This window comes from Condylura cristata, unplaced genomic scaffold (assembly GCF_000260355.1).
Source record: "Condylura cristata isolate star-nosed mole 26May11 unplaced genomic scaffold, ConCri1.0 scaffold00004, whole genome shotgun sequence".
Classification (NCBI taxonomy): Eukaryota; Metazoa; Chordata; class Mammalia; order Eulipotyphla; family Talpidae; genus Condylura; species Condylura cristata.
In genome coordinates, this window is record NW_004567105.1 from 36,489,846 (window position 1) to 36,509,160 (window position 19,315).

A 19,315-nucleotide genomic window follows, 5' to 3' on the forward strand; every position below is an offset into this window, starting at 1 on the left:
CGGGCGGGAACGGGGCCTAGGCCAGCCTATGGGAGCCGCGCGGGTGCGCGGGAGGCGGGCAAAGCCTATAGAAGCCGCATACAGGGGCGGCACTCGGGACCAGCCTATGGAAGTCGCGCGCGGGGGTAGGCGGGCCTCGAGACCAGCCTATAGAGGTGGCGCGCGGGGCAGGGGGCGGGCCTAGAGACCAGCCTATAGAAGCCGCGTGCTGAGGGGCGGAACGCGCCTTTATAAGCGTGCCCCGCGGCTGGCGCGCCTGGACCGCAGCGGCTGGGTTGGTTGGAGACGGTATTCGCGTACGCAGCTCAGCGAGGACTCGGAGGGGCGCGGGAGAACTCGGGGGGAGGAGACGTGGGTGCGAGGCGGCGCGGCAGGCGACGTGTTTCCCGCAGAGACCTCCCTGCCGCAGGTCTCTAGCAGGCGGGTGTGGGCTGCGGCGGTCCGCGGAGGTGAAGCTGGGCGGTGCCGGGCGGGGGTCGCGGGGGTCGCCGCGCGAGCAGGCCTCGTGGCGCCCGCGCCGCCTGTGGGGCGGGGGGGTGTTCTTCTCCGGGGAGGCGCCACCCAGGCGAGGTGTTTCCCGCAGATGCAGCGGAGCCCCTTGGGCCCGCGCAACCTGGGGTGCCGCCGTGTTACCGGGTCTGTTGCTGACGACGCACCTGCTGGCCTAGAGCAGTCTGCGAGGCGCGGAGAACTGTGGCGTTTGGGGTTTCCTTTCATTGTCGTGGTGGTTGACGACAGGGGGCCAGTGGTGAGGGGCTGTGTGAGGGGGTGCGGCCGGCGGCCTTCGCGCCACAGTGTTCTCGCCTAACCATGTGGAGAGCAGCCCCCTTCCTCACTAGTGGAAATTGAGTTCTGGAAACGTACCCTGTGCAGTAGCTTTGCCTCAGCGAGGCGCTGATGCTGGTTACTCATAGCAGGAGAGGTAGTGTGAGTGAAGCATTGGGCCAAAGTAGCCCTGGGCCTGGAGCTCACTTTTCTGAGAAAGAATTTTGAGGCCTCACTTCAGACGTTTTGGGCAAGTTAAAGCTTGGACATAACCTTGTGCGTCTGATTTAATTTTATACTTAACTTTTTCCCTCTTCTTCCTGCAGCATCACTTGCTTCAATGGTGCGACTTTCTTCATCTCCTTTTGGTTACCAGTCACCCTCAGGAGCTTCAGAAGAGGGAAGTGAGGGGGACATGAAGTCGGTCAAGCCCCCAGTGAACCACAATGAGCATGGGGAGAGCAGACCCCTAAGCCCCCTGCCGTCGGCGCTCACATCTCCTGCCTCTCCTTCCCAGGCATATGAGACCTATATTGATAATGGACTCATATGTCTTAAACACAAAATTAGAAACATCGAGAAAAAAAAGGTAACGTCCCCCACATCTCTCCGCCCTCGATCTGCACCATCTTAATAAGGGTTAAGGAATTCATATTTTTTTCTTTCTTTCAGGGGTCATAGGTATTCCTCACTGAAATTGAACTTGGACTTTAACTGTCTGAAACCATACCAATAGGCCAATATTGGGCATTTTAAAGGTTTTCCATTGGATTTTCCAGTGTAGCTGCAAGAAAATATTCTTTATACTATGGTTTTATCCATGCTACTTTTGAAATGCTCGAAGAGCTAGCTGCTTTAGGGCATTAGACTAATTACTGTTGTATTTGTTTCTTTTCATACATGAAAATAGCCTTGAGTTTTTCAGTTTATTTCCTTTTGGCTCTGCAGTGGTTGATATCAGCGCTCTAAGCTACTGCAGTCATTGGAAGCTCTTCCTATAGTGGAGCCAGAAAATGCTTTAGCACTCACTTTTGCATTCCTAGGTGATTGTTTACTATGGTAGCTGAAAACATGGAGAAAGTCTTCTAAAGAAACTTGGTGTTATGGTCAGCCTAAGGTTGCAGTAAATGCTGGTGTTAAGATGGAAATCATTCTTCATTTCCTGAGTCATGGAGCCTGTGATGTTGCTTTGTGTCCTGATTTTCTTTTGCTTATGAAAGGAAAGTGAGGGAAAACTGGCTGGATCTTATGGACTCTTAAAATATTTTATTTTTTTATTACTATTTTTTAAAAAGATTTATGTGCATACAACAACTGGAGTACAGGCAAGAGGTGCAGACATGAGAGGATTCAGCAGAGACAGTGGGGAACAGAACAGACAGATGTACTGAAATACATTGTTGAGGGGAGCAGCAGGTGGGTCCGGAGAGGTCTGCCACGTCATGTGGGTCACCTCCCTGACTGAGGATCGAACTCAGGCTGCAGTGACTGTAGATAGATTCATAGTGCTGCACTTTAACCCCTTGTGCCACCAGGGAGGGCCCTGCTTAAAATATTTTTAATGGCAAGACCAAATTATACCTTACAGAAGTTAGTGGAAATGAACAAGGAGATCCTGAAAAGGCTAGTTGGCTTTTTTAAAAAAAATTATTTATGCATATAAAACTTGGGTACAGACCAGAGGTGCAGGGGTGGTGAGAGGATTCACCAGAGACAGAGTAGGGTGCAGAACAGGCAGATTGCCAAAGTACACTGATGAGGAGAGCAACAGGTGAGATAGAAGTCTATTGCCCCATGTGGGTCACCTCCCTGATTGGGGATTGAATGTGTACTGAAGTAGCTGTGGCTAGCTTCGTAATCTGTGCTTTAGCCCGTTTCAGTACCAGGGAGGGTCCCTGGTTAGCTTTCTTTTTTCTTTTTTATGTGCTTGGAAGACAGTGAAGGTAGTGAAGAAGGACTCATATATTTCCAGAGCTGCTCTATAGCCCTAGCTCCCACTGATCTTTTGAAACAGTACTAGTGCTTCTGTTTCAAGCTTCTGGGAGCTCTTTTTGAAGCTATAAAGCTGATGTGGGAGAAGCCTAAACAGAACACCATAGTGGATCATGTCATTGTAGGGACAGATGTATTTTATCTGTCATGTGTTTATTTAAATATCAGATTTTACATGAAAAATAGCTGTAGGTTGAAGTTGCTTAAATGCTAGAAAGGATATTATTTACCATCCGTGAGTCTCCTGTGAGGTAAGGCTGATCTAATCCAATAGATACACTTGTGATCAGAACAGATTCTCAGCTTTAACATTGAATTTTTGTACTGAATAATTCTTTGGTCATGGTTATTGTCCTGTCCATAATAGAAGGTTTTGCAGCACTTTGGCCTCTACTCCCAGATTTCTGGTAACACCTCTATTTCCATTCAGATGCTACCACGTTGTGATAACTAAAAATCTTGCCACACTTCCCTGGAGAACATAATTGCCCCATTTGAACATCACTGGTTTAGGGGCACATGATCGACCAGTTAAGGCCCTGTGTTAATTATAGAGTTCATTAAGAGAAAAAGATTTTGTTACTGCTTAACTTTTCTAATTCTAGACTAGGGTTGGTTGAATGTGACTTTTTTTCCCCTGACTGGAACTCTGCCACAAATGCAGCCTGCTTGTAGTAATAGTTTTTTTAGAGATTAATATGTACTTCAAGGATTTTTGTTTTACTAAGACACAGTCTGCTATTTATTTGCTTCAGTATTTTATATCATAATAAATACAAGTTTCTCTTTTGTAGCTCAAACTGGAAGATTACAAGGATCGCCTGAAAAATGGAGAGCAACTTAATCCAGACCAGTTGGTAAGTGGTTTGTAATCCTTTAGTCAGACTTGGTTAGCTTCCTCTTCTTAATAAAATGATTTAGGGGTATTCATTGTACCAAAAATTTTTTTTATTTGTACTTTTTTTTTAATAGGTGTCAGATTTTTTTTTATTTTATAACAGTTTATTTTTATATCATTTTGTACATTTTTTTTTTCCATCTCAGTTGTAATCCCTGCGGGTTTCCCATCACCAAGTCACCCGTGTGCCATCACCATAATATTTGTACTTTTTTAAAAAAAGATATTTTTATTTATGCATACAAAACTGGTGTATAGGCCAGAAGTGCGGAGGGTGAGAGGATTCACCAGAGACAGAGTGGAGGAGGAGAATAGGCAGATCAACTGAAATACACTGCTGAGGGGGAGCAGTGGGCAGGACAAAAGAGGTCTGCCACCCCATGTGGGTCACTCCACTTGCCAGGGATTGAACTCTTGCTACAATGGCTTTGGATAGCTTCATAGTGCTGTGCTTTAACCCATTGCGCCACCAGGGATGCCCCTATTTGTACTATTTCAGTGCATGAGTCATATCTCAAAAAAGCTGTTTATTGAAAAAGTGAGTAAAATTTAAGAACTCAAAATAACCTAGTCATGACTAGATAGTAGTTATGGTGTACTAATTGCTTAACAAATCAAGTCTAAATATAATATTTTAACTCCAATAGAAGTTTACTTCTCATGCACATAAAGTCTAATCAGATATTCTTGGTTGTCATATGTAGACCAGAGAGTTGACAGGCCTAAAATACGAGCAATGCCATTGGATTTTTCAGAATGCTTTGTTTTGTTAAAAACGCTTTGTTAGATCTCATGGTTTGACTGCTTTCTTGTGCGCTAATGGGTGGAGTAGATGGGAGTGAGTATTGTTAAGAGTAAAAATGGGCCCTCCCTGGTGGTGCAGCGGGTTAAAGCATAGCACTAAGAAGCTAAAGCCACTTCAGCATGAGTTCGATCCCCACCCGCCCTGGAAGTGACCCACAGGGCTCAGCAGACCTCTCCTGACCTGTCTGCTGCATCCCTCAGCAGCGTACTTCGTTGATCTGCCTGTTCTGCTCTCCACTCTGTCTCTGGTGAATCCTTTTACCGCCCCTACACCTCTGGCCTGTACCCCAGTTCTATATGCATAAATAAATAAATCTTAAAAAAAAAAAAGAGTAAAAATGCAGACAGTTGCTAAAAGAGTTAACAGGGACTTAAATTTATTTGTACACTAGGGTAGGCTGAAAGAAGAGAAGAATAATACTCTAGCTTCCTGCTGTTCACTGGAAAACCTAAACCACACCTTTCTGCTCTAAAATTTGAAAGAACATTTACTGTAGTTTGCTTTGGTTTTCTTCCTTTCCTTCCCTTTTTAATTCCTTTTATGATTTAACCCTGTTTCTCCTGGATTCTCATATGCCTTTAAAGAGGAGGTTTATTAGCTAGATATCTGGCCTTTTTGTTTTTGTTTAAAACTTACTATAACTACTATAAGTAGTTTAATACTTAAAGTTTTAGTTAACGTTGTTTAAGTTGTCTGCAGTATATGTGGTAATTGCATCTCTGCAATATGGAAAGAAAAAATGTTTTATGGACCTTTGCTAAGGAATACAATTAATTAAACATTACTTGATCCTGCTTGTAGATCTGATGTCTTTTCAACTTAAGGTTTTTTGTTGTGTTTCATGGGTACTGGCATTCAAGGACTTTCTCGCTGTGTTGATGCTTCTTCACTGATCTAGAATTTTTGTGATATAGTAAGTGATAATTTTCTGAGGTACAGATGTGAGTCCTGGGAATGCTGTGTTTACTTACCTGGTGTCACAGTTAACTAGACACCAGCATTTCAGGTTGGCTTTTCCCCCCAAAGTAGTGGTGGTATGTTTAATAACTTCTAAAGTGATAAAATGCCTCTTTGCTTAAATATCCTTTTAGGAATTGTTCTGTTAAATTGTTCCTTTTTTTTTTTTTTTAAAGATTTATTTATTTAAGCATGCAGAACTGAGGTACAGGCTAGGGGTACAGGGGGCAGTGAGAGGATTCACCAAACACAGAGTGAGTAGCAGAACAGGCAGATAGACCAAGTATACTGCTGAGGGGAGCAGCAGATGAGATAGGAGGGGTCTGCCACATGTGCTTCATAGTGCTGAGCTTTTTTTTTTTTTTTTTTTTTTAATTATTTGTGCATATAGAACTGGGGTACAGGCCAGAAGCTCAGGGGTGGCGAGAGGCTTCACCAGAGATAGAGTGGGGAACAGAACAGGCAGATCGATGAAGTACACTGTTGAGGGGAGCAGCGGGCAGGTCAGGAGAGGTCTGCTACACCATGTGGTCATTTTTAGGGCAATTGGGAATTGAACTCATGAGGAAGTGGCTTTAGCTTCTTAGTGCTGTGCTTTTAACCTGTTGTGCCACCAGGATGGGCCCTGTTCTGTTAAATTGTTCTATTAATTGTGCTGTCCCGTAATGTTCTGGATTGGGGACCTGCTAGGAATGAAGGGTTAGTTGATTCTCATGGTAGCTCTCTCAGAAGTAGCATGGACATGTTGTATTTCAGAATTAGCCAGGCAAACATTCATTGTATTGTATTATACTGTCTTTACCACATGTTGCTTCTTTTGTGTGAATTTTTCTCGAGTAAGAATCAGATAATTGCTGATGTTGTATTGCCAGCAGATCAGTCCTTTGAGCTCTAGATTACTGTTTCCGTTACCTATTTGACATCTCCTAATGTCAGCATTTCTCCCCCTCTAGACTCTCAAAGAAGTTGCTCCTTTAATCTTAACTGTGTTCATTTGATGACCAACTTGATGAGCTAGAAGAATGGAATTATCAGTGGAAAATTTCTCTTCTTTGTCCTAATGCTTTACGTCTAGCCCATCAGCAAGTGTAGTCAGTTTTGCTTACAAACTCCAGAGACCGACCATTTCCTTCAATTCTGCTTATGCCACTTTGGTCTAAGACATATAGTTCATCTTGTGCATTCTGTGAGCGCTTCCTCACAGACTATTCATTTTCTACAGACCCTTGCACTTTCTGTCTGTCTTCAGCATAGTAGCCTCAGAAATTCTGTTCAGATGCAAGTTTCTCCTCTGCTCAAAAGTCCCCATTGGTTCCCCTCAGGCCAGTGTATCATCCATCATCCTTTTTGTGGCCAACAAAGCCCTGCACAGACAGCTGCTGCTCACTTTCTTTTACATCTCCTTTATATTTCTAGTACTTCTCTTCCTACAGCTACATTAACCTTGAAATTCCACAAACATGTAAAGCACGCTTCTACTTGAAGATTTCTGCTTGTGTTATTCTTTTCCTCTAACTTGGGATGTTCTTTCCCAGGTCTTCATGGCTAATTCTCAATCTCCCTGATTATTTTACTTGAGGTCATTTCAGTAAGCCCTTTCCCAACAGCACTGTACCTCCATTTCCCCATTCACTCTTTACCTCCCTTCAAACTTGTATTTCCCTAATAGCAGTTAATACTTCAAACAGACTTCAGTTTTATTTTGTCTTTACTTCCATTGCAGCATAAGTTCCATGAAAGTACAGGTTTTGTCTATTTATTGCTGTTTTCCAAGTAGTTAGAACTGTATATAACACATAGTAGATATGTAAAATATTTATTATTAAATTTACTAATGATAAAATACCCTAAAATACTGGGTATTAGGGTTTTAGGTGTGACTAAGCAAAGAGTTTGTAGTGCTTTTGAGAATAGCATCTAATACAAACAATGCATTTTTAAATTAAAGACATGGAAAGTGTAATGTCAGAATAAAAAAGATCTTGTAATTTTACCCCTCAACACTGTAACTAGTAATATAGTATTTACTATGTTATTAGTAATAAAGTATAGTAAAAATCTGTTAAGTTTTTAAAATCTTGTAGTTCAGAAATTAGAAAATATTTTAAAAGGTGAAGTTTTTTCTTTCACTTTCTCTTTGTTCAGTTCTAATTGTACTAAATAATGATCAGTAGATTTTTATGTATCTGCTCAGTTTCTTTAAGCCTATGTAAACAAATATTTCTCTTTTCTGCTGCTTCTTCCCATTCTATTTTTTATGTACTATACAACTTTTTATGTACTATACATACACATATATTTAGGAATATTTATTTTTGTCCTTTTTAAAATCATTGATTTTTTTTTGAGGTTCACAGCAAAGTCGAACAAAGTATGGCAAATCTCCACATACTTTTGAGACTATTCTTTATTTTATCTTTAGAAATCGAGTTAATTCTTGTTTTCATTTTTTGGGGACAAATTTTCAAAACTTTTCCTTGAAAATTACTTCATCCATCCAGTTTAAAATCTTTATTTGGGCCCTCCCTGGTGGCATAACAGGTTAAAGCACAACACTTTGAAGCTATTGCAGCCACTACAGCACCAGTTTGATTCCTCACCAGGGAGGTGACCCACATGGCATGGCAGTCCCCTTCAGGCCCTCTCACTGCTCCCCTCAGTAGTGTGTTTCAGTGCATCTGCCTGTTCTGCTCCCAACTCTGTCTCTGGTGAATCCTCTCACCTCCTATACCTCTGGTCTGTACCCTAGTTCTGTATGCATAAATAAATAAAAACGTAAAAAAAAATTTGTACAGATTGAAGCAAAAAACTTGTTCTGTTTTCTCGGTTTATTTATTTTTTAATGTTTGCTTTGAAGAATTGGGGTGTAGGCCAGGGGTCCAGGGTGGGGTGGTGGTGAGAGGATTTACCAGAGATAGAATGGGGAATAGAATAAGCAGATTGAAATATACTGTTAATGGGAGCAGAGGGTGAGAAAGGAGAGGCCTGCTCTACCCTTTGTGGGTTAGCTCTCTGGCTGGGATCGAACAGGCGTAGTGGTGATAACACTGAGACTTAATTTACCCCTAGGCCACCAGATAGGCTCCCTCAGTTTACTCTTAGCTAGGTAGTATTTTTTTTCTTTAATAAGCAACTCTTGGATTTTTTTTTTTTTCTCTTCTACTTTTATCTTCCTGATTTTCTTTGGTTTATTTGTTTCATTTTCTAACTTTGAGTTGAGTGCCTAATTTACTTGCTTCTTTTTCCCCTTTGATATATGAATTTTCCTTCTAGGGACTGCTTTAGCTGTATGTTTTGGGCTTGATGCTTTGTTTTCTATATTGTTGGCTGGGGAAGTTTTGTAAATACTGTTTATACTGTACTTGTAATATACTGTAAATGAAGCTTTGTGTGGTCTTGCATGGCTGTTGTGACCTTTGTTACTAACAACTCTTAATCTGTGGAGGCTATACTACAGAGTTCACTGAAACTGCCACCATAGACATAGATTTGAAGTGGAGAACAGAGATTCAAGAGAGTGCCTGAGCAAAAGATCAGGGGCAAGTGGTGTTTTTGACCCCATTGGAGGTTCTTTTGTTAAATTTGTTACCGATCTCGTTAAATTCCGAACCATGTTCCATGATGTGTGTAAACTAAACTCTGTAATAGGGAACATTTTCTTCTGTATAGTCCCACTGCTATTGGTATAACTAGGGCCAGCCTACAGGTTACAAGAGTCACCTAATTAACTTGTTTTGAAACCCTGAGACCATTTCTAATTTCCCAGTCGTGTTCTTGCTAGTGTTATTTTTTTAAAACAGAAATATCAGTATATGATCATATTATAAGACTTTAATTCTGTTTATAATGCTTAGCATATTTTAGATTCTTGTAGATTATGTTCTGAGCTACCTTTTATTTGTTCAACCAAGGTATATTAAATGCTGTGATTAATGCTAAGGTTACAGTCAGAAAGCAAAAGTAATCCTTAACCCTCATGGATATAAGATTATGGGAAACAGAGGCAGGAAATAAGCAGTTACAAATCGATGGATGTTAAGACAGTGAAGTCCAGAATTATAATGGATTATAATAAGGGCTCTAACCTAGTCTGGAGAGTTGAGGACTGCTTCCTTGAAAAGAAGTGAATAGAACTTAGCTAGTTAAAGTGGGGAAGGAGGAAGAACAGGCCTGGAAGGTGTTAGCATGTATAAAGGCCCTGAGATGGAAAAGAATTTTTTTTATCAAGAACTTTTCTAAGAAATTGGGAAGGTGGCCAATAAGGATAGAGTGATAAAGCTGGAAGGGCTGGCTGTGTCATGTTGCTCTTATTTCATTTAAAGACTGCTTTTCCCTTGAGGACATTAGAAGTGGTAGAGGGCTGCTTTAATTAGAGGATATCTATAGATCTGTAGTTAAAAATAACACCTTGCAGTGTGAAGGATGCTTTGACGCTGGTGAATATGGGAAGTAGGAGACAGAAGGCTCAGCTGTCCTCTAGGTCAGTGATGAGAGTGGCTGGTGCTGAGGCTCTGACAGGAATTTGTGGCAAGTCTCTGGATTGGAGAGAGGTGAGTGGAAACATCACCATCACTTGGTCATTGGATGTAGATCCACAGTGCTGCGTTTCAACCTGTTGTGCCATTAGGGAGGGCTTGGCTTTTAAAACCCACTGCCTGGGACTTCCTGGAGGCATGAGGCATTAAATCAAAGCATTATGAAGCTATGTGTAGCCACTGCATTTGATCTCTGGCCAAGGAGGTGATGTACATGGCACAGAAGACCTCTTCTGTCTTGCTCACTGTTCCCCTTAGCAATGTACTTTGTTAATCTGCCTGTTCTGCTCCCCACTCTGTCTATGGTGAATCCTCTTACCCTCCCTGTACCTACGGCGTGCACCCCAGCTCTTGTATGCATAAATAAATAAATCTTCAAAAAAAAAAAAAAAACCCACTAGCCTCCTTAAGCTTACATTTATAGATAAGATTCAGATGTATGGAATTTAAAGACCCTACTTTTACTTTAAAAATTGATTTTTTTAATGTAGCTATTTAACTTCCCTTACTTTTTTGAGTATTTATAGTAAATGACTACTCATAAAGTCTGGGGTTCTCCTCTACTGTTTTTATTGATTTATTTTTAAAGATTTATTTATGCATACAACAACTGGTGTGTAAGCCAGAGGTGTGGGTGATGAGAGAATTCACCAGAGAGAGAGCTGGGAGCAGAACAGGCAGCTCTACTGAAACACACTGCTGAAAGGAGCAGTGGGTGAGGCAGGAAAGTTCTGCTGTCCCATCTAAGTTAGCTAGCTCCCTTGGTGGCCAGGGATCAACTCATGCTTGCAGTAGCTGGTGGTAGGTTGATAGTGCTGTTGTTAATGTGTTGCCAGGGACACCCCTCCTCTGCCATTTGTAATAAAAACTTTATTTTGAAGTTCATGGAAATGATATTAATGATGTTTTCTTTTCCTATTTGGTAGGAAGCAGTAGAAAAATATGAAGAAGTGCTTCATAACTTGGAATTTGCCAAAGAGCTTCAGAAAACCTTTTCTGGACTGAGCCAGGATGTGAGTATGGTTTCTTTTCCTGACATTGTGAATGAGTTTTATTAATGCATGTCATTTCACTTTGGAATACAGGGACATTTGCAAAGGGCAATGAAAACTTTTACAGACATATTATAGATATTTTAGAAAACAGGCTTGTAAATATAACTTTTTTAAACATATTAAGAAACAGAATTGATAGACTCTTCTTGAGAGTCTGATAGTTTTTAATCAGGAAAATTGATGACTCAGATTTAGATGTAAATCTGATCTTACTGCTTGTTAGGGTCTCTGTGTGGTGGTGATACAAACTTATCTCTGACAGATTTAGTCATTAATAGGAAGTTTCATATATTATTAGTGAAATATAGTTCACTTTTCCAGGATTTTAGCCCCAGAGGCCTTTTAAGAATCATACATATTTAAAACAATTTATAATAGCTTATTTTTACATCATTTTTTGTCATTTTCCATCTCAGTTGTAATCTCTGTGGACTTCCCACCACCAGTTCACCTGTGTGGCATGACCATAGTCCTGTGCACTACCTCCTACCCCATTTTTGATCCCATTCCCCACTCCACCCCCGTAAAATGTCTTTGGTATATAGTTGTTTATTGTTTTCCCCCATCCCCACCCCACCCCCAGTCCTTTATGCTCCTGCTGTGAGTGAAACCAGTCAGTATTTTTCTTTTTCTTTTTCTTTCTGGCTTATTTCACTAAGCATGATCCCTTCCAGCTCCATCTATGTTGCTGCAAAAGGCATGAGTTTATCTTCTGTGATTGCTGAGTAATAGTCTATTGTGCATATGTACCATGTCTTTCCTATTGTAAAAAAAAGCAGCAATAAATATGGGGTGCAGGTGTCTTTTTGAATCAGTGTTTTTGTGTCTTTTGGGTAGATCCCTAGGAATGGGATTGCTGGGTCATATGGAAGCTCCATGTTCAGCAATTTGAGAAGCCTCCAAACAGTTTTCCATAGTGGTTGTACTAGTTTGCATTCCCACCAGCAGTGTAGGAGAGTTCCTTTTTCTCCACATTCTCACCAACATTTGTTGTTGCTAGTTGTTTTAAGATGTGCCGTTCTCTTGGGGTGAGGTGGTATCCATTGCATCTCCCTTATTATGAGTGATGTTGAGCATTTTTTCATATGCTTGTTGGCCATCTACATTTCCGTTTTGGATAAGTGTTTCCCTTTTAGCTCTTTCCCCTTTTTTTGATGGGGTTGTTTTTTTTTGTTGAGGTTCATCAGCTCTTTGTATATCTTTGTGATCAATCCTTTATTATTAGTATTGTGTGCGAAAATTTCTTTGTTTTTTGTGGCATCTCTTTTGCTGTACAGAAGCTCTTTAACTTGATGTAGTACCAACTGTTTATCCTTTCATTCACTATCCTTGTGTGTTGGGTGTTGTATCTTTAAAGATGTTACTGAGGTATATGTTGTGTAGTGTTTCACCCACCTTTGCTTTAAGGATCATATTTTGACTTTTTTGTATATCAACTTCTGGGGTAGGGAGCATACCTAATGAGTTGGATATTCTTGTGTGGTGAACTAAAATTTTCTTTTCTGTTCCTCTGGCATTAAAACCAAAAAAACGGAGTGAAAAAGAAACCCCACAACCTTTAACATTATGTCTAGGCTGAAGACATTTACCCATTTAAGCCTAAGCTACCCTCCTCAGGATGCCTGACTTCATAAATGCTCCAAAGGCAGTGTGTGCATCTCATAAAACAGCCCAGAATATAGCCACCAGTCAGCTGTTTTCTGGATACTTCTACTACCTGCTAAGACTAAGATGTTAGCTATTTTATACACAAATTAAAAAGCATATTTTACCTCATGTTCACTCATTAATTTTAGTATGTTTTGTAAATTCCATGTTAAATATTTCTAGACTTTTTAAAGATTTATTTATACATACACGAAGAGGGGTACAAGCCAGAGGTATGGGGGGTGAGAGTATTCACCAGAGACAGAGTGGGGAGCAGAACTGGCAGATCTGCTGAAACTTGCTGAGGAGCCAGACAGGAGAGGTCTGCTGCACCAAGTGGGTTAGCTCCCTGGCCAGGGAATTGAACTCAGGCTGTAGTGGCTGTGGATAGCTTCATAGTGCTGTGGTTTAACCCATTGCATCACCATTCTGGATAAAAGCTTTTCTGCATATTGCTGTCTTGAAGAAAATATCCTTGTCCATCTAACCCTAATGAGAAATAATCCCAGGGGGATTATTTCTCATTCTCTAAATATTATTTTCCTTCATATTGTCACTTCTGATAGTAGCAGAAGTCAGATTTTTTTTAAGTTGCCTTCTTACCCTTTAAAAAGGAATTAATGCCAGAATGAATCTTTTTTTTCCCCTGAGTTCCCTCTACCCTCAATCTTTAATATATTAGGATATATGAACATCTGTATTACAGAGTTTTAAATAATTGATGTTGTATATCAGTAGCCTAGGAAAATCTTTTAGATTTGTTTTTATCTTAGTCTTCATACCTTAGAAAATATCCAATATGATAAAAACATTACAACCAGAAAACAACTATGGTGAGAAAAGACCTTTTAGTTTTTTCAGTGCAAGTAAATAGTGCTTTATTTATATATACAAGATGTAGGCCAGAGGTGTGGGGATGAGATGATTCACCAGAGTGGGGAGCAGAATAGGTGCATCTACTGATAGCTACTGCTGAGCGGAGCAGTGGGTGAGCAGAAAAGGTCTACTGGACCATGTGGGTCAGCTCCCTGGCTGGGGATTGATCTCATGCCACAATGCTTGGTGTTAGCAATAGCTTGATAGCACAGTGACTTTTAACCCTTGAGCCACTAGGGAGGCCTCAGTCTGAATTTTGAGTAGACTCATGGTTTCTTAATCTACACAAACATTTATTGCAGGGAAAACATGGTCCCACTAATTTTCTGTATGTGTTTTGTTAACCATATACTGGAAGATGCAGCTCTATCTAGACTGACAATTAGGAAAACATTTATTTAAAAATGTTTGCTGTGTCTATATATTTGGCATTGCATTTTTTTTTTTTTAATTTGTTTTTGTATAGAGGAGTTGGAGGTAGACCAGAGGTGTGGGTGGGTGAGAGGACTCATCAGAGACAGAGTTGGGAGCAACACAGGTGGATTTATGGAAAAACATTGCTAAGGGGAGTAGTGGGTGAGACAGGTCTGCTCTCTACATGGGCCAGTTCCCTGGTGGGAGATCAAACTCAGACCTTTGTGGTGGGTGGTTGTGGTGATAGTGGTAAGACAATCCCTAGGCCTCATATGAGGTCCCCTGGAATATTTATAAGACATTTATTTGGTTTTAAGTTCCTTATGCTCTAGCCAGTCTTTGGTTGTAAACTAATCACTTCAGTTTAAATAGTCTTCCCCTGGGACATGAGTTTTTAAAAAGTCCACTAAAGCTAAACTGATTTTTTTAAATTAAACATTGATTTGATATGCGTGAGTAGGGAAAATTACAACCATGGGGCACTTGCATCAGTGATAGGTAGTTTACTTGTCTCATGACGATACTGGAGGCGCTAAACACAGCACGAACTTGACAATCAGACCCTCAGCTTCGGTTCCCTGAGACATACCATCTTATTCTGAGAGACTTCTGCAAGAGAATGTGGGGGTTTGGTGAAGTCAGTTTCAGTACTACGTGAGAGATTTGTCACTTAACTTCAACTCATTGGAATTACACATTGTGGAATATCAGTTAACTTGGGCTGGTAAAATTTTGTTCGTATCTGTTCATTAACATTTGTTTTAACAGCTACTTAAAGCGCAAAAGAAGGCCCAGCGAAGGGAGCACCTACTGAAACTTGAGGCTGAGAAGAAAAAACTTCGCACAATACTGCAAGTTCAGTATGTATTACAGAACCTGGCACGGGAACATGTACAAAAAGACTTCCAAGGGGGCTTGAATGGTGCCATGTACCTGCCTTTAAGAGAACTTGACTACCTCATTCAGTTTTCAAAACTGACCTGCCCTGAGAGAAATGAAAATCTGAGGTAAGGAAATGAAAATGTTTTTCTAAAGTAGAGTACCTAACTCTTTAACCTCACATCTATGAGTGTGCATGTGTGTATGTGTGTTTAGTAACTCATTAGGAAAATATTAATTTCATTCAACTTGGGAAGTAGCCATCTCAGACTGAGAGGGTTGATCAGCTGTCTAGAAGGAACATGTCAGTAACTTCATTAACATGCTTCTGAATTAAGATTTTAAGAATAAAGTTTGATCATCAGGTTTTAGCCTTGTGCCAGTATTAGTGATAATACAGATGATATATTTGCTTAATTTTTTTGTAATTACCTCAGACTGTTGTATTACACAAGAGTCGTTAACTTCTTGCTGCTTTTAATGTTGCAAGTAATACTGAGAAGTAAATCTGGTAATATAAATTGCATAGCCAGATGGAGGCTTGTTAGTATTTTAAGCTGCACTTATCCAGTTGCTGTTTTACTTTGATGGAGTAAATCAGCTGATGAACAGATCACTGTTTTTGCTTTGCTTGGAACGAGTTGTTCCAATTTCATGTCTGTTAGCCATGCTAACAGAGTCAAATGTCAGCTGTTCCTAGAAATTGGCCCTCTGGCCATTTGGCAGTAGGTATGGTGAGAACATGTAATTTTGGAACCTCTGCAGTTTCATGTTTCTCATTAAAAACAAAAGGAGGGCCCTCCCTGGTGGCGCAGCGGGTTAAAGCACTGCACTGAGAAACTAAAGCCACTTCCGCATGAGTTCGATCCCCGCCTGCCCCGGAGGTGACCACATGGCGTGGCGGACCTCTCCTGACCCGCCCGCTGCTCCCCTCAGCAGTGTACTTCGTCGATCTGCCTGTTCTGCTTCCCACTCTGTCTCTGGTGAATCCTCTCACCCTCCGCATCTCTGGCCTGTACCCCAGTTCTGTATGAATAAATAAATAAATCTTTAAAAAAAAAAAAAAAACACACCGTAAAAATCCCCATATTAAGAAGAGAACTAAGAAAGCTCTCTATATATGATTACTTAATTCCCATTCTTATAATTTCCATCATCATTGCCTCTTTACCTTCTCCCTCACTTTAATGGGCACAGGGAATGTAGTTTACTTGAATATATGAAATTTTAATGAAACATAATTTGAAAAATCAGGTACTCTCATCAAAATTGGGATAGGAAAAGCGCATGGGACTATAGTGGTGGCACATGGGTGAACTGGTGGTGGGAAGTCCACGGGGATTACAACTGAGATGAAAACATGCACAAAATGAAGAGTGATGTAAAAAAACAAACAAATAAATAAATAGGGGAAAAAATCAGGTGCTCTCTGTAAAGTCAAATGCATCACAGTATTTCCATTCTGCTTTGGTTTCATCTAGAATATATAATGAAAGATAGTGCATTGGCAACTTTATTAAACTCTTTGGTGTGTGCCTTAATGACTGATTTGGTAAACTTTTAGTCTAAGGAATAATTCTTACCTTTGAAATCCATAAATGGACACTTTTTTCATTTTTATGAATTTTTAGTTTTTGATTTCCAAAGAGTACAAATAGTATAATGATTTCTGTTGTGTACATTATACTGCTCCATGTGTATGTTTTTCTAAAGCTGCTGCTTTTTCTTGTTAGTGTTGAAGACCAGATGGAACAGTCAACCCTTTACTTTTGGGACCTTTTGGAAGGTAGTGAGAAAGCAGTGGTAGGAACGACATGTGAGTCTCCTTTATTCTGGACTTAAGTAACAAATACTATACGTTTAGAGTTTAGTTCGCGATGAGAGCCTCAAAAACTGGGTCAGTCCATTTGAAATTATATGTCTGATAATGCTGCATTCACTAGGAGGATGATCTCTTTGCTTATTTCTGCCAAAAGATGGGACTGTGTAATAGTCCTTACTAAAATACAACCTGGGATAATATTGACATGGCTAGCCACTGTGATTTGGGATTAAGAGCTAAGGGCTAGAGCTGACTTATGCATGGGGATTCTGTTCTCCCTTCTGCATAGTAGTGTCTTTCTAATAAAGGATCCTAAAATCACATATGGTTAATATTAAGACTTAACCTCCCAGACCTGCCTGAGAAAATATGAATAGTTTGACTACATGGTCTATTGAAGCCTCTTTGTCTCTCGATCTGGAAGTGACCTGAAGAGAAAGAGTCCCTTTGGCTTCTTAAATAGACTTTGGCTAAACAAGTATAGCAAATGGCTGAAAAGGAAGTACATAGTACTTTGCACAAGCTTAGAGGAAAGATAGTACACTAGAACCTGGAAAGCGTTTTTGTTATTAGTGATTGCGTCCTTTAAAAAAATACATGACTAGCCATTTCAAAATTTCTGAGCGTGCTCAAGTTTAAATTACAGAAATTTATTTCTTGGCTTGATGCAAATGGTAGAGATACTTTGGAATATAGTTTGGGAGTTTCTTATAAAATTAAGTGTACACTTAAAAAACAAAGCAGTTGCACTTGTAGTACCCAAGACCATTAAAAGCATATGTTCCTGGGCCCTCCCTGGTGGCGCAGCGGGTTAAAGCACTGCACTGAGAAGCTAAAGCCACTTCCGCATGAGTTCGATTCCCGCCTGCCCCGGAGGTGACCACATGGCGTGGCAGACCTCTCCTGACCCGCCCGCTGCTCCCCTCAGCAGTGTACTTCCTCGATCTGCCTGTTCTGCTCCCCACTCTGTCTCTGGTGAAGCCTCTCACCAGCCCTGAGCCTCTGGCCTGTACCCCAGTTCAAGGAGTACAAATAAATAAATCTTTAAAAAAAAAAAAAAAATAAGCAATATTTAAAAAAAAAAAAAAGCATATGTTCCTGTAAGTCCATGAACATGAGTGTTCATGGCAGGTTTATTTACACAATCCAGGAGTACATCAGTCTGTAATTGACAGCCCAAATGTAGCATAGCCATAGAATGCAGTCTGCTCAGCAGTAAAAAGAATGAGCTGTGGATGCATGCAAAAATATGGATGAATTGCAAACTAATTTTGCAGGGTGAAACATACCAGGCATAAATTGACTACATATTGTATGATTCTATACTTATGAAATTCCAGAGATGTGATTAGAAGACCAGTGGTCTCCAGGGAGGAGGGAGAAGGACTGATTACAAAGAGCATGTACAAATAAATACATCACCCTTGTTGGGGTGATGCAAATAATCTATATTGTGGTTCTGGTGGTGGTAACTCAACTACATTTCTTAAATTATACCTCAAAACTGCTTTAAAAAAGAATGTTATAGTACCCCTGAGAAAGGAATGTGATCTAAAGTGTAGAAATTCCACTTAAATTTGGGAGTTATGGTTTTAGTGGCTATTAAAAACGAGACTTCAGGCCCTCCCTGGTGGCGCAGCGGGATAAAGCACTGAGAATCTAAAGCCGCTTCTGCAGGAGTTTGATTCCCGCCTGCCCCAGAGGTGACCACATGGTGTGGCAGACCTCTCCTGACCCACCCGCTGCTCCCCTCAGCAGTGTACTTCGTCGATCTGCCTGTTCTGTTCCCCACTCTGTCTCTGGTGAAGCCTCTCACCAGCCCTGAGCCTCTGGCCTGTACCCCAGTTCAAGGACTCATATCTTGATCTTGGAATCTTATAGCTTAAAATCCTTTATGAGATTGTACAAGATAGGGTTTTTCTAATGGTTGTATTTGCAGAGCCTTTAGTTTTCTAAAACCTTGGGGAGGAAAGGGGTAGTAATTACTAGTTATTCTGTCTGGCTGAGCAGACAGAAGAAATGACTTTTCTGTTAGCTCATGGAAAAGATGTATTCCTTTGTTAATATATCAGAGGCTTTAGTTAGAGTCTGTGGTTTTCAGTCAGTTTTTTAGTGAAGGCCCAGAGAAACTTAACTCACTGATCTTTGGGATTCTGATCCTCCAAATTTGTATTGATTTATCATGACCTAAATATGAATCATCTTTACTTTTCATGGTACTGGCCAGTTACTTGTAATAGTAAGTTCTAGTAGTGTAGAATGTTGTGATGACATAGAAAGAGTAGGATAAAATGATGTTAGGATTTTTATTCAAATAGTTTTCTGTGTACTTTGAATTATGTGATAACTGAGTTTTAATTGTTCTTTCTTAGACAAACACATGAAAGATCTACTGTCTAAGTTGCTGAGCTCAGGCTATTTTGAAAGCATTCCAGTTCCCAAAAATGGTAAGGAAAAAGAAATATCATTGGAGGAAGGACTGTTGATAAAATCAGACAAGAAAAAACCATTACTGAAGACTGAGTCTATGACGGAGTCAGGTTGGTGGTGTTCCCTATAGTCCTTTGTTGTGGTTGCATTTTTACACTTAATCAAGATGAATCAAGTCATGGTGGAATGATCACCTCATTTTATTTTGCTAGGTTGCACGTGCATGAGAATTTTCACTTG

General features: G+C 40.4%; 1 protein-coding gene across 2 annotated transcripts in view; it reads left to right on the plus strand.

Moving 5' to 3' along the window:
* The first annotated feature begins 270 nt into the window (after window positions 1-270).
* The window catches only part of CAPRIN2 (caprin family member 2), a 43,115-nt gene continuing 24,070 nt past the window's right edge, over window positions 271-19,315 (plus strand). The window contains exons 1-7 of one of the 2 annotated variants that reach the window (XM_012734956.1): window positions 271-296; window positions 1,092-1,354; window positions 3,552-3,614; window positions 10,879-10,965; window positions 14,713-14,951; window positions 16,557-16,639; window positions 19,018-19,185. In XM_012734956.1, the coding sequence (XP_012590410.1) occupies window positions 1,106-1,354; window positions 3,552-3,614; window positions 10,879-10,965; window positions 14,713-14,951; window positions 16,557-16,639; window positions 19,018-19,185 (889 nt within the window). In that variant the 5' untranslated portion in view covers window positions 271-296; window positions 1,092-1,105. Of the gene's footprint in view, window positions 297-359; window positions 410-1,091; window positions 1,355-3,551; window positions 3,615-10,878; window positions 10,966-14,712; window positions 14,952-16,556; window positions 16,640-19,017; window positions 19,186-19,315 lie in introns of those variants that run through there. The other variant, XM_012734958.1, reaches the window with a different exon arrangement.